Source organism: Sturnus vulgaris, chromosome 1, assembly GCF_052056855.1.
Source record: "Sturnus vulgaris isolate bStuVul1 chromosome 1, bStuVul1.hap1, whole genome shotgun sequence".
Taxonomy (NCBI): domain Eukaryota; kingdom Metazoa; phylum Chordata; class Aves; order Passeriformes; family Sturnidae; genus Sturnus; species Sturnus vulgaris.
In genome coordinates this window covers 25,117,893-25,134,072 of record NC_142243.1, presented here as the reverse complement: position 1 = coordinate 25,134,072, position 16,180 = coordinate 25,117,893, and the positions used below count along the sequence as shown (strand labels likewise).

The window sequence follows — 16,180 nt, the reverse complement described above, 5'->3', positions numbered from 1 at the left end:
TGTATTTATAATTTTCCTCACCATACTAAAATCAGTGAGGCTTTACTTGTACCATACACAAGTGAAAGAAGAACAAAAGTTCCTTTCCACTCGAAACACAATACACATTATTGCAACTGCACTCAAATCTGATCAAAATTTGCAAGCAGTACATTTTAACAGTTCACCAAATTAGGTTCAGTGACAATACAGCATAATTAGAAATGCTCTAACATACAAACTGGCATTACTCAAAGGTTTATTTTTCTGCCTGCTTGCCCTTGAGGTATTGTGTAAGATGACAGTAGTTCTAGTTTTTCCAGGGAACTCGGGAGTTACTCTATACTCATCATCACCCAAACAAGCTAACAGTTTCTTCATCCAGCTTTTCATTCACCCATACTACATCCTCTCAGAGGCACCACACATAACAATCTTTCCAAACTCAGTCTCATCTCTGTGGCCCCTGAGAGTAAACCTGGCCCATGACATTTCAGAAGCAGATCAGTAAAAGGGAATGATGAAAAAGTGTGTGCTCACTTGTCTTATCAACACGAAGCACAACTATCAACAGCAGCTGGACTATGTTCTCCCGAGGCCTCTGAAATAGCAGTGAACGCTCTCTTCAAATTGAATCCAAAATGAATTTTTTTTAAATGTTAGCATTCAAATAATATATTACAGATCTAGGATGCAGAATAACGAGACAGGTCTGGCAATCCCTCCTGGTTAGAAAGACAGTAAAGGTGGGTTTTTTCACTTTCTTTTCCTTCCAGGAATACACTTTCCACCTGCCCAGAGCTGAACATTCACAAACGCTACTGTGCAGACACAGTGCCCAGCTTTGACATGCAATTTCATTATGGCCTAGAGAGTCTCTTGTTTCACCAGACCAGCAGCAGAACAGCACTAGAGAGCTCAGATCTTGTTTCTTAGCTTGATCTCCACACGGATTTCAGATATGATAACTCTTGATTTGGAGGATGATAGATAAATGCAACAGTTGTTGAGAACTTGCTAATGTGTGACAGAGAATTCAGAACAAAAGCAGCACTTGCACTTGACAGCAGAGGAGTCAGAGGTCTGTCTGCAGTAACAACTTACAGCAGTGCCAGGGAATGCTTTGAGAAGGTACCAGAACTCAACCACTCACCCTGGGAGCTTGGTGCCACAGTCCCTGGCATAGGTTTTGATCAAGGATAATCATCTTTATGTGGAACAACTCAAGTTCAGCCAGTGAGCTGGCAGAGATCAGGGACTTCTCCCAGCAGGCAGTGTGGATGTGGCCACCCTGCTTTGGAGCATAAGAGTTTAACAGCATGGAAATGGGCTGTTCCACTGCCAATTGCAAAGCAGCCCAAGCACAGCAGTACAGACCACCTTTAGCTCGGCAATGCTGTGGCCAAGCAGTCCCCAGTACACTCTGCAAGAGGTGTATTCCTATTCCTACGCAAAAAGCTTATTGCATACACTGCTTGCTTCTGCCGTAGTATCTCCTCTGTGGTGTGTAGTTTTTGTATTGGAAAAACTTTTTCCAAAACCCCATCACCGTGAAGGCTCTGACGGCCCTGTTGGAATGCTGCCAAGCAGAATTAATACAAAGGTTTGCTTGCATGCAAACAGGAAATGTTTAAGCTCTCCTACTTCAAAATTCCAACTCTTTTCTCTTAACCAAACACTCTGATACATTAATAGCTTTACATTCATACTTCAGTAAAAGAGCTAAAAGGAACTTCACCAACAGCTACTATCCACTGGGGAGACTGCCCAGCACACTTTCAATTTCAGAAGAACCCACTGCAATCACCCTGTGATTTCAATATGCTTTGCTTCAAGTCAAAGCCAATAAACACTCAAGTAGATGGCGCCAAACCCCTGAAATACATCATGCATGTATACTGCACAACTAGTGGATATATGAATACAGGAAAAAAATTCCCAAAAGTTTGGAAATAGTTAACATCTAGAAAATTAAGTCTGTGAAACACTTAAACTTGTTAACACTGGATAATTGATACTAATCAATGCTCCAGAAAACATCCTAAGGAGAAGCAAGTTTGTTGTAATGTCAAATGAAGTCAGAAACACCTTTTCCTGAAAGTAATGAGAATAAAATAAAATGCAGAATATACCATTTCCAAGGAAGAGCTGATGAAACCCAAAGTACAGAACACAAACTAGAAGATAAAGGAGAAATTTCCCAGGAAACATGCTGGAATGCTATAAACTGGCACTGATGCCTTTTTTCACAGTTAATTTTCCAGGGCTCAAATGGCATTCCCAGATCTTTACAGGTTTCCCACCAGCCACAAGAAAGTAGTCCACATTATTTTTAAAGCTGAGGAGGTGAAATACGTGTATATATACATTTATATATATATAAAAAACACATCTTCTCTCACCAGGAATATAAAACCAAACCCTTTAGAATGAAACAACACACACAGGTGGTTCTGTGTGAAAAATAATCAAAAGCTTGTTAGTTATATCAGGAGTATTTCCATTACTGGCAGACAGATGGAAGGAGTGGAGGCTGGAAAGGTGACATCCATCATCTCAATCCAGGGTCTGGTGGTCCAACCATATTTACCAATTATCAGAGTAGTCTTCTACTGCAGATGTCTACAGAGGCCAAGACAGGCCTTGCCCATACCCAAAACAACAGCTGTTAAGAAGATGTCTGTTGAAGTTTAGAGATAGCAGCATGTCATTATTCACATCCCAGGACACATAATCACAGGACAATGTCTTTTCAAAATTTAGAAATGACAAACAGAATATTCTTACCAGATTTCCTTGCCTATTTTCACTGCACAGCTTCTTAGTTCCTTCCTACACTTAAAACTGGGCCATCTGTTTTTCCATATGCTTAAAGGTTTTACAAGGACTTGGCCTTGCAAGCCATTGAGACTTCAGCTTCCAAATCTTTCTCGTTATATCTTTTCAGCAATTCCAACACAGACAGCTTTACACCTTCTGTAATGAAGCTCCCTGAGTCCTAAAGGATTTCTGGGTCATCCTCTATTCAGCTAAAATGCTCTGAAGAACAAAGGCATCTTCCCCCACACAGTACCATTTTTGCAGCCCTGCAGGGTTTGCAAACCTGCACGGTTTAATGTATCAGCAGGAAACCTTTAAGCAGCTCCATTGTAAAATAGAAATATTTTATTGTTTATAGCATAGGTTGTTCTTATTGAGGAAAACAAAGACAATCCTAGGCAAATTGCTATCAATGTTTCTAAAAACAAGGGTCTACCACAACTATTTTCTTCTATTTGGTCTGGGAAACTAGTCTGCTGCTGAGGAGTGGCATCTGCTGGCAGACAAGCACTCCACAAAAATTAGATTCACCAGTAAAACAAATAATAAAATTTTTTTCAAATACAAATCAGAGTTCACATTGCTCACAAAGCACCTCTCACTTCCTTCTTGATTGATAAGATGATGATGTTTTTCTCAACAGTTTACCTCCTTTCAAGTTACACTGATGGTACTGAATTGCCCATGAACCAGAACAACATTGCTAGTGCTACCAATGAGATTTCTTTTCACTTCTCAATCAGCAGCTGAACTGAAGAACAAAAGACATGTTTGCTATTTAATTAAAACCCTTCACATCACGGATCTTTTAAATAAATTCTTAAAATGACTCACTGTAATGGATGTTAAATAGCTCACCAGGGTACTTCACTGTGAAAAATAAACTGAATTTATAAGGCCCAGAAAACAACCAAAAATCATGATTTGCTGAACACCTTAAAATTAATTCTAAGCATAAAATCAAGTTACAACTACTGCAAATAAAGTACATAGACAGAACAAGTAACTGAGCACAAACCAAAATATCCTTAATTTTGGAGTAGTCTACTTGTACCACAGCCAAAAGCTAACCTACACCTTCCACAAGGTTTTATTATTGGAACTGTGGCAAACTGTAACTTTTTGGCTTAAAATTTCATAGTGGATTACTGACACATGCCATATTCATTTTGAAAGGGGTTAGAAAAAAACAGAAAGAGATCCAGTTTAAGTGTTTCACTGGCATCCAGGAGTAAAAGCAGGAATAAATAATATTTTATACTATATTTTCATTTTTAAAGAAAACTTCTTACTCTAAACAGTACTACAGCATCTAAAATGTGTCATTACTAACAATAAAGCTTTTCATTTGGTGAAAAAAACATTTGCATTTGGATTATTACTATATACTTCCAAAAATACAATTGCTTTAAAACTAAATAGATCAATTATGAAAAAAAAAAAACAACAAAACTTTTTTGAAGAGTTTTGTACCTACATAAGTGAGGCTCCATCTGCTCTGGGCATACTCTCCTGGGGACTACCATGGCTGATCTGAATTTTATAATCACAGAATATGCCAAGTTGGAAGGGACCCACAAGGATCAGTCCAACTGCTGGCCCTGCCCAGTACCACCCACAAGAGTCACACCTTGTGCCCAAGGGTACAGTTTACCAATGCAATTCCAAACCAGAAAGCACATTGTTACAGTACTACGACTAAACCAGGCGGAAATCCCAGTAAAGTTTTTTTTTAATGAAAAGCCTTCTCAAAATCTGCAGCAGTAAGTTAACAATTCTCAATATATATTTCAATAAATCATTTAATAATAATTGAATCTGTAGGAATTCTAGTTTGTATTAGAAAATTCAGCAGCCTATTTTTTCTAGCATAGGAATAAGACTTCTCTAGCTAAGTATTTGCTGCCATCATGTGTACACTTTAAAAACTGCAAACTTATGAACAACACTTTTCCTTCATCAGGCCAAAAATCAGCCATGAGAATACACATAAGGGCATTACCTCGGTCAGAAGGTGGTGAAGTTTCAAGGACTGCTAATGTAATATGAATTCTTACCTCAATACAGACTGCCTATTACCCAAATTCTACTACAAAGACCACATGCTTTCACTATGCAACCATAAGAAACAAGAAACTGATTATAAGTAAATGGTATGTGATGGGCCAAAAAAAATAAACCAGTTGCTCTGGCTTATTCCATGCAAATATCAATATTTCCAACACCACTGAAAACCTTCAGCCATGACATCTCCAAAGCAGCAATGGAGATGGGGACTTAAACCCTTCTATCACCTTTCTTCTGGTTCAGGAACAAAAAACAAAACAAAACAAAACAAAAAATAAAAAAACAAACAAACGAAAAAAAAAACAACAAACAAAACCAAAACAAACACAATGAACGTTGTAGTGACCTAATGTTAATTTCCTCCAAATTACAGAATAGAATAGTTAGAACAGTTCAGTAAGAAGGAAAAAAATACTATAAAGTTGCATAAAACTAGTTTATTAAGTTTACACCATTCAGTAATTCCCACAGAGAAAGGGAAGACGCATCTACATTGTGTCTGTTGTTTGCCAGCCCTGAAATACGGGTGCAAGGTCAATTTAGAAGGTGTTTTACAGATTTACCTAGTTACTGCAGAGAGGAAAAAATTGCATGATGCTCTCTTTCATCTTAGAGCACTCTGTCTCTCACTAATATCCCTGAAACAACAAAAAACAGCACATTAACAAGACTCAACCCCCCCCACATATCAATAAGCCTAAAATCCAACAGTCAGTAACTCTGCTTCTAGTAGGACTTCTAACTTTTCACTAGAAATACCTCATTACTATACATTACTTCTGGAAATGACCTTTAAAAGCTAGAAGTTCAAACATTTTATCAGATACTATGATTAAATACTTATTTTCTAAACTATATCCTTCAAAAATACAGTTTGGAATTAGCAGCTTTGAGACACAGAAACAAAATACATTTCAGCAGAGATTTTCTGCTCGATGGATTCCCAGGAGTGAGCTGCACAAAAAGCATGATATCACTAAGAGGATGTATGGTTATAAGAACAGTCAGCTTCAGCCTCCAAACAGCCAAAGCTCTCAGCATTACAAAAGACAGCTAATTGAATGGTGATAAGTATGCCACTAAATACAAGATTATAAGGTCAAAATCTGAGGTTCAACTTCTTGCAAAAAACAACATTCAATTAAATTAATATCAGCAAACCGTGTAAAAAAACCCATTCATTGTTCAATGAATATACATCAGTATGTCCTAAAAATAGCTCTATATATAATAAATCTGGGGCTTTAAAATCCTCCATCATGCCTAACTCTACCTGTGCAACCTCACATTATGCTAGAAGAAGAAAAAAACAATAAGCAGTTTCTAAACAATTATTCTGATGTGCTCCAGATGCCATTTTAACTTCCAGAAAAGATCAATTTTCTGTCTACACAGGACAGAAAGGCATATCTATACAGTACATGCAATTACCGCACTCATAATATTATTGCAGTAATTACAAAATATGGTACTTGACAGCACTTGTAGAAAGTTGGCAGTGTTTAGTGTTGATAGTGGAAATGCACTGACAAGGCAGTAAAACCTACCATGCTTACAAAACACTACATGCTGACAATATTCACATAAGTACCAAACAAATGCTAGAAAGAAGGTGTCAATAAAATACAAACAAGCAGAAATCCTTACAACTTTTCAACTGCAATTCATACTGTTTGTTTGACACACTATATTGTCTTAAAATGCAACAAAGTTCAGACCTCGATACCTTGTGTTCCAGAGCAGAATGAGTTAAACTATATGAACAATATGCTTGAATTGTTGAAGACTGTACAGCAAGAGCTGTGAGAAAGAACTGCAGAAATTGAGAAAGATACGTAAAGAAGGAACTGCAGAAACTCCCCCTCCCAAAGAACAGAACAGTCTGCTGTGACAAGGAATTGTGCAAAAGAAAAAATATACATTATGGCCTGCTATGTACTAAATTGCACAGACACTAAACCACTGGAAATTGCTGTCCATAAGCTAGAACTATAAATATCTGTGCCTTTTGTCACTAAAGGTTCTTGCAGCATCACACTGCTTGGTCCATCTTTCAATCACCATTAACCTTCATCTGAAAACCTAACCTGGTAAGATTTTCTAAATTCTACTGCAAAATACTTTAAATACTAAAAATAGGGCTATAACACTGGGGCAAAAGAATCAAAATACCTATCTGTTCCTGTTTCCTTTTGTTCTGTTTTGCTTACACATAAGAGGAAACAAGAAATCTAACAACACTCATACTTGCACACATATAATTTGAAGAAAACCTTCTAAGACACCCATTTGCTTTCAGTAATCTGTGCCAAGTTAAACTTTTTGAAATGGCTGTCAAGGAATACCGAAGAAGAGGGATCAGCCTAATTCACAGCAAATGAGATAAACTTGCATTCAAAGAGTATTTGGATATCTGAATGCACAAAATAACAGACTGCTGATCATTGCAGCTCTAACTTAAAATTTTTGGAGGTCCTGAGAATTATGTGCTATTATATATATAATTTACACATAATAAAGGCTTTTGATTTCCTAAGTTTCATACACATACACAAGTACAATGGTATGTTAGGAATATGGCTATGCACATGCTATCTCATATAGATTAGACACAATTCTATACCACCACTAGATGGAAACCTGAATTACCTTTTAAACTGACAATTCTGTAAATGCTCCATTACTGGCCCTGCTGCTACTGTGTCTGGCTGTTTTCTTATTTAGAGATCTATTTAGATCTATTTAGAGATCTATTCTTACACTGACTGTCATTAACCTGTACTCACCAGGAAAGTACAGGTCTCTGCTCATGCAGACATTCACAAAATTTCTACAGTATCTTCAACCCTGAGAGCATTAACCATGAGAAATACGCCCTGCCAGTGCTGTTCAATGTAAGGAATAAATTGTTAACACTCATTAGAGATGCATCCCACTTCTACACCAATTTAAACTTCTCATTCAAAGTTACAACTAATAAAATTGCTATATTCTGTCAAGAAATTTCAGTTCACTAATTCAATTCATGCCACTTTTTAAATATCCAAGGCATGCTACGAAACCATCTGAAATTTAGAAACCTATTTGCACATGTATTTATACTTGCAAAGTACCAGAGGTGACTGGCAAAGGCAAGTGACTGACATTACTGCTGGATGTCACCCCTATGACTTCGATGATTTCCTGCTGTGTCAAAACAGTTGTAAATACAAACTTCAACTAGCAGATAAGCAGGTAACAAAACAGCCATCTGACTAGCTACATGCAATCATAGATATGACAGAATACAGATAATTGGCATGGTAACATGACAGAAGCATTGAGAATACTAATGCCACAATTTACAAGATTTTGAATTTAGAAAATACAGTAAAGGTCCAAAACCAGTATGTACACAGGGGAAAAAAACAAAATGAAACAAAACAAAAAAATCAAACAAACAAAAACCAGCAAGAAATCATTGGCCTTAGAAGTGGCCAGGTAAACCTGAATGAGAACAATGCTGCTTTCTAGGTAAGAAGTAACAAATTCCCCTTCCTGCAATGAGTGTGCATCATGCACAAGGCAGTTGGTATCCACCAGGCTACACCAAATCTCACCACATCAGAATACTCCCAGACTGCCTGGATTCTCTAAGGAAGAGAAGCAGACACCAGCTCCTGCTTCTAAACCCAAATTGAATGAGCACTGAAAGGATGGAAGTGACAGCATAATATGAAAAAGATGTTCTTTGCATGAAACTTCTCAACAGGGATTCACAACAAATCCTGTTTGTTTTGCAATTGCAATTGCACATAAATACTAATTCAGGACACTCACCAAATCATGGGTGCACCCAGGCGAAATTTCATCAGAGGTAGATTTCAAATCCTACAAGCAGGCCACCAGGAACCAGGTCAGAGCAGCAGCCTGATTTCCTGTGGCCACTCATGCCCAAATCCCACATGCTCTTCAGTTTATCAGCCATACCTCCCTGGCTCTCAGAAAAGTGCAAAATTCCTTCCTTCCTACCTTTGAGAAATATAATATAAAATAGAGGAAATTGACTCCAATATAGCTGTTACAAATTAATAACTAGTGAACACCTTAAGTGGGGGATAAAAACATAGGAATTTACTCTTAATAAGGTTTTCATTCAGATAGCCATAAAAATCACTAAAAGCAAATACCAATGTATCCAGTAACATAAAAATGAAATACTACTCTAAAATCCTATTTCACAACTTTAATAAAAGTAATAAAATGGCAAAAAACCTAAAGACATATTTTGCTTCCAAAAAAATGTATTTCTTTCTCAGGCAAAGAAAACATCTCTTATATAATGTACTTCACTGAAACTGAGACAGAATGCCAGCAGCTGTTTTATGCTTATACTACCTACATTATTTGCTGAAAGACAGCACAAAGGGCAACCCACACATCCTATTCCCATTTCAGTCTGACTCCAGTACTGGCCACAGTTTCCTCTTCCACCCTCTTTGACTATTTGCTCTTCAAATTCTCCATTCAACATTTCAACATATTTTTGAGTGCAACCAGTTTAAAAATAAATCAAGAAAGGGAGGGAAGATCATACTCGCCCAGAAAATTAAGAAGCAGAAAGCTCTGCGAGTGTATCCACTCGTGAGTAGAAAAAGACATATCAGAACAACTATATTTTCTGAGATAAAACAGCATCCCATAATCATGCCACCAAAGTAAATACTGCAAGTGACGCAGGCAACTGAAAATAAATTTGATGAATGACAATTATTTGTATTGCATCAAATACACTGATTCAAAAATTTAGTCATTCCTGAGAGGCTATGTGACAGTTCATTTGAAAGCTTGTAAAAAGGTTTTCAGGGTCAAGTGGCCAAAGAATTTCAAAGGCAATTTATTCAATCTATTAGACTGAGAAAATATTGTGTAATTCTGCAGAAACTATTCTGCTTGTCTTAAAGACAGTCCAGGCCCCCTCATATACAGGGTCAGGCTTTTTTTAAAAAGCCAAGTATAAAATGGTCATTTTCAAAATTAATGCTTAAATGTGAAGCAAATTGCTACTGAAATTATTTAGCTCAATATTGTACCCACTGCAATTTGAAATGAAGTAATCAATACTATCTCAATATTACTTATCTTATGTAAGCATTCTCATCAGCTACCATGATTGAGAAGACTGCTGAACTAATTGACTTATCATACCTGTCAACATTAATTCAATAGCATTCCAAAGTAATAATCAGTATCAATCTAATTATATCAGCAGTCTCCTGTAAATGAGTACCAATTATTTTAATTAAAATATTAAATATTTAGAAAATAGATAGGAACATATATTAATAATTTATATGCTTAATTTGAATCTACCTGAACAAGCATAATTCCTGAACAACAAAGCTTACTTTCTTTTTATCCCCCTTTAATATTTTCCAGCAGGTTTCCAGACACAAACTAGCAATCCAATACTAATGACAGGAAAACCAGAATATTTATATTCTTCTACTTTGATATAAACACATATGGACTTGCAGTCTATTATTGGTCGTATCCACTTAAAAACTCTTCCAAGAATATTCAGTGGATAGTTTCCCTATTTTATAAATGCAAACAGGTCAGCTTAGGCTTCCCACAAAACTTCATTAGCCACCTACATGGTTGGCTCTAACATGAAATCCCTCAATTCTCGTGCATTCTAAACAACATGAGATGCCTTCTCATCTCCTTTACAGGAAAACAACATGAACCACTCACATACTACAGCAATAGCATCTCAGAGCTTTTTACCTCTTTTTTCCCCCCTTTATTTTTAAAGCTGACCTTAGAAATCTCCCTATAGGTTTTCCATGATGTTTCACAAGAAATAAAGGAAATTTGTTCCATTTGTGAGACACAATCGCAGAATCATTCAGACTGGAAAAAACCTCTAAGGTCGTGGAGTCCAAGCTTTGATCAAACACAACTTGTCAACTAAAACATGGCACTAAGTTCCACATCCAGTCATCTCCTGAACACTTCCAGGGATAGTGACTGCACCACCTCCCTGGGCAGTCTGCTCTTAACCACCATTTTTGTGAAGAAATTCCTTCTGATGTCCAACCTGAAGCTCCTCGTGGCACAACCTGAGGCTATGTTCTCTCACCCGTTCACTAGCTGCCTGGGACAAAAGGCTGACTCCCACCTGGCTACAACCTCAATTAATATGCCTAGTTCTCTTGGATCAAAATGATTTAATTAGCAATGGGAGCAGGGGCATCATCTGAGGCAACCATAATGTGATTGAAATGCCAAGCCTGTTTCCTAAACATTTACCTAATATGAATCAAATTGGAAGACAAGAAAGCACACCACAGGCTATGAACTAGTATATTCAAGCACACTCACAAATCTGGTAGTCTCTTTGACTACTCAAAGAGAGCCTGAAGAGTTCTAGCAATAGTCAAGTAGTTTCATGTTAAAATAAGACATCCTTGGAAATTTTCATTCAAAAGGCATTTCAGATGACTTATTAAGACTACACTTCATACTGAAATCCTCATTCAAAGTCAAGAAACATCACTGCAATCATAATATTCACAATCTTTACCCTCTGATGAATATACATCAAGATATATTACTTTAACATAAAATTAAGAATACTAATTTTCTGCAGCATGAGATATCATGCCATTCTCTACCAGATGTCCTGCCCTGCATGCAACAGAAGGCATGGGGAAAGAACATTTCCAGATGGAAGCTGAATATTGACAACACTAAAGTGCGTACAGCAAGGTATATACTTAGCCTAATGAAAAAGTAAATTGGGAAGAAAAACGCTGGAAATCCAACATGCCAAAATACTGCTATCAGAGTAGTAAGTACGCATTTTTCCCAAAAAAACACCAAAATAAAAACTTAACAGGAAATTTAAACAACCAGTTTGTATTAATGTTGTACTGATTTGTTTAGGTGGATTTTTTTGCTTAGTTTGATTTGTTTTTGTTTTGTTTAATAAAATTAGAGGCAATAAGTACAGTTATGGTTCATGTACATGAAGCAGCAGCATTATCTCAGCTTCACTCGTGGCTGTGTGACTCCTAGGCAAGAACCAGGCACCTCACAGATAAGCTGGTGTGTTCTACAAGAACTGTCCTGGAGCTTCTGGTCATCAGAGTGTCCTGCTGCCCAGGAAGGGTGCAAAGAATAAAACACAAGAGAAACAAATGGGGCACAATACAACTGCTCACCACCTGCTGACTGATGCCCTGCCCACGCCTGAGCAGTGATCAACCCCTCATGGCCAACTTCCCCCAGTTCATACACTGAACATACTACAGGTTGTACGGTATGGAATATCCATTTGGCCAGTTTGGGTCAGCTGTCTTGGCCATTGTCCCTCCCAACTTCTTGTGCATCTCCCCACTGGCAGAGCACGGGCATCTGAAAAATACTTGATTTACAGTAAGCACACTTAGAACAGGTAAACCAGTGCATCACCAACATTATTCTCATACTAACTCCAAAACACAGCACTGAACAAGCTACTGCAAAGAAAATTAACTCTATCTTAGCCAAAACTGGGACAGAGGACTGACTCCAACATGAATTATTTAGCATGTAATTAGAGCCCAGAATTACCTAATCCCAGTTTGCCCACAGTCCACTTTCCTCAATTACCTAGTTCAAGTCTTCACGAAGATGGGAACCACAGCATAATATAAGATACAAAGCAAGTCTCGGGCCAAAAATGTGAAAATCTGATTAAATTCCACACTTAAAATAGATTATTATTTGAGTGATAAAAAGACCCCCGAACAAAACAAAAATTAAAGATGAGAAGAGACACATTATCTACATGCTAATATCTCCCAGCATCTTGCTAGAAGACAGACATATTTGCAAAGTTCTTTATACTCACACACTCAAAATAGTTATTAAATTAGTTTCCTTTCCTTGAACATATCATAGCTAATAGCACTAAATGTCAGGTTTCAAAATCCAACTTCTGTTACTTGTAGTCTAATTTTTGTCACGATTTTCTCTATAATCTACTTTTAAAACATTTCAAAACTGAGAAATATTTTCACTATTTGTTTACTTCACTTTAATAATGTCTAAAGATATTTAAATGCAAACACTTCAATGTAAACACTTCCATGTAAACATTTTCTTCCCTTTCTAAAACTATTTTAAGGAAGATTTTAGCACTGAAAATAGTAACCTGTAACTTGTCTCTTTAGCTCATGTTAAAATTGAAAGCAGTGATGCGGAAACATTTCAGCAGTATCAAGTAAACGGCAATTGAGAATTACAATAGCATCAAGCATTTGAGAGGTAGATACAAATTTCTCTGATCTGAGGATCTATCAGTTGGCAAGAGGCAATTAAAATACACTTATTCCTTTCCTCTGTAGAGAATACCAGGCAGTCTTCTCCCTGCTTATTCCTAATGCCTCAGCCCAAGTTATTTGAACCACAAGATTTCAGATACTGCAGGCAGAAGGGCAGGGGCAGTTCTCCCCCACTACCCTTCTACTGGTAAACTGGGAGGCAATGGACGCTACCTTTGCTAACCAACTTCCACTGCAAAGCAGAACAGAATTTCCTTCCACAGAAAGGAAAATAGTTTGAGATTCAGAAGTACTACCAAGCCAGTAATTCAAGGAGCATGAAAACTAATGGGAAGCTTGTCTATACTTCTGTCTCTTGCAGCCGTGTTCATGCTTTAACTGAAGCTTCTCCTCTCTCAAGTGTCTATACATTTGCCTGCTATATGGACTTCTTGGGAAACCTATTAATATGCTGATATCTACTGGGGTCCAGGCATGTGGGGAAAGCACCTTATGGGAAACCTCCAGCTTCTCTGCTGCTTGTGAAACTTGTTACAACCTCATCACTTGGGAGTGATCTGCTTTTCTCTCCTTGGTGAAACCAGGCATGAAGTTCAGGGGAAGGGATGTTAAGCAGAGAAGCAATGTTCACATAAGATTTGCTTCCTTAGGAAACACTGAAAAAATGTTACTCAGAAATGAAATGCAAGTACACAGGGAAGCTATTTACACCTATGTACATAGCTAATTATAATTATACAATTAGTTATGTATGTTGTTATAAATATTTATATAGACTTATATAATGCATTATTATAGATTATACAGATAATTGTACGTACATTCTTACTTATATATTTATACATAGCTAATTATATAACTGATGTCACTCTGTTGCATATACCTGTGTGCGCCTAAGTATGACCACACACATTTGAGGCAAGGCAATGAGAACCATAAAACACAGCCTGCCTAGAGACATGGAGTTACGAGGCATTCTGTAAGGAGCACGCCCGAGGAGAGAGAATCAGCTGGGCTGGAAAAGACCTCTGAGATCACCGAGTCCAAGCTCTGCACGGCTGCGACCGCCCGGCGCCCCTGACCTTGCCGGGGCCTGCCCTTCACCCCGCCGGGCCCCGCCGCGTCCCTGCCCCGCGGGGCGGCGGGCACTTGCCTCCCATTCCCGCAGGAAGCGCTGGGCCTCGGCGGGCCCGGCCGCCCTGTGCCTCCGGAACTCCTCCTTGACGTAGCGGTCGCCCAGGTCGCGCAGGGCGGGCGGCAGCGCGCGGTGCAGCTGCAGGATACGGCGGTACAGCCGGCGCGCTCCGCCCGCCATGGCGGCGGCCCTGGGGCGGCCCGAGGGGCTGGGCCGGGCCGAGGGGCTGGGCCGAGGGGCTGGGCCAAGGGGCTGGGCCGGGCCAAGGGGCTGGGCCGAGCCGAGGGGCTGAGCTGGGCCGGGCCGGGCCGGGCCTGCTCCGCGGCCGCCGGGCCGAACGGCGCTGGGCGTCGGTGTAAGGCGGCCCGGACTGCGCACTTGGAGCCGGGCAGGTGGCTTTTACAGCGGTACCGAACGATGCGGTTGCTTGTAAAAATGCATGGAGGATGTTGTTTCACAACAAGGTGCGGGTGGCAGAGATCACGATTAGATATAGATTATATGGATAAAGAAAACAGTTCCTTTTTGGCTCCAGGTTCACCACCAGAAGAACGAAATGTGCACTTTATACCAGAGTAGAATGTGGCACAAACTATATGTGCCACTAAGCCCGGGCTTCGTACGCTTAACTTTGATTTACTTGCATTTTCACTATGAGACGAAAGGAGTCATACAACAAATCTTACTGCCTCTGTGGGGCTGCTTGGAGCTTCGTGCCACCACGTCGTCACAACCGAGCTGCTGCCTTCTCCCACTTACAGCCCAAATTCCAGCTCCCTAGCTCTCCATAAAGCTTTTTCAGCAGCTTAACATCACATCCAACTCACTCGTGGAAAAACCTTCAAATGTCAACAGTCATAAATATTATGAAAAAAAGCGGAGTCAGGCAGTGGCAGCAGTGGCAAAAGTCCTGCCTCATTACGGGTAAGTGTTAAGCTCCTTCCAGCCAGTGAAATTACTCATGATTCAAAACAAAAAGGAAACATTTCCATAGGGCTGGAGAGCAATAAGCTTTACTAAAATACTGGGAAATTACATTTCAATGTAGTGCCTCTTCAAAAGCCCAAGTCATTATATGAGAGCAACAGAATAAAGAGCAAAGTACAGGCTGTTTTACTGACTACTATTTATTTTCATTTATTGTCCTAAGCACTTTATTGATGGAAAACTGAAGTTCCCAGTAACGCAAAGTTACTGAAATAAAAGCAAATGCTTATAGGTTCACTATTCTCAATGACAGTCTCCTGTCTTTTTCATGCCGGTGATGCTGCCAGAGAGACCAGTCAGGTCCTGGCAGAGGTAGCCTGATCCTCAAATTATTCATCTTGCTATAGTTTCAAACTCTATTTTCTGCAGACATTTATTTGAGGGAGGATTTCTGGACCTAATGCATTTTGTCTACCATGTGTCCTTCAATATGTTCACAGTTTAAAAGGATTGAGGTTAGAAAACTGATTTGCTGTATCACTTATTTGCTCTGAATCATCTCAGGGTGCATTCATTTAGAGAATTTATTTAAATATTTTATTGTATCTTGACCACCGTACTCATGCAGGACTTTGAGAGCTTTCTCCTTGCTAGATCCACCCTGTGTGGTTTTTAGGAGTCCTCTTCCTCCCATGGCCTGCTTAAGCCCTCTGCTGGGCACTCACTTTGCCACTCGGACACCAGGCCCAAATACCAACTCAGGCAGATGTAACCTTCAGCATTTCTTACATCTTCTGTCCACAGAGACCAAAGGCCATTTTTGCCCATCCTGTGGGGCAGGTGGTTCCTGCCCAGGAGGATTCCTGAAGCATCTCTGCACCTCCAGCTGCTTCAGCTGCAGCTCTTGAGCCTCGTCCCTGCGCCTTCCCTAGGTGCTGCT

The 16,180-nt window shown here is 39.2% G+C and overlaps 1 protein-coding gene across 2 annotated transcripts in view; it reads right to left on the bottom strand.

Annotated features, from left to right (window-relative positions):
• The window catches only part of SDHAF3 (succinate dehydrogenase complex assembly factor 3), a 28,481-nt gene extending 13,962 nt beyond the window's left edge, over positions 1–14,519 (bottom strand). Inside the window, exon 1 of one of the 2 annotated variants that reach the window (XR_015802597.1) lies at positions 14,062–14,519. Coding sequence is in view for 1 of the 2 variants with exons in the window: in XM_014878510.2 (XP_014733996.2) it covers positions 14,332–14,493 (162 nt within the window). In the remaining variant the exon portion in view is untranslated. The remainder of the gene's footprint in view (positions 1–14,061) is intronic. The other variant, XM_014878510.2, reaches the window with a different exon arrangement.
• Between the last annotated feature and the right edge of the window lie 1,661 nt (positions 14,520–16,180).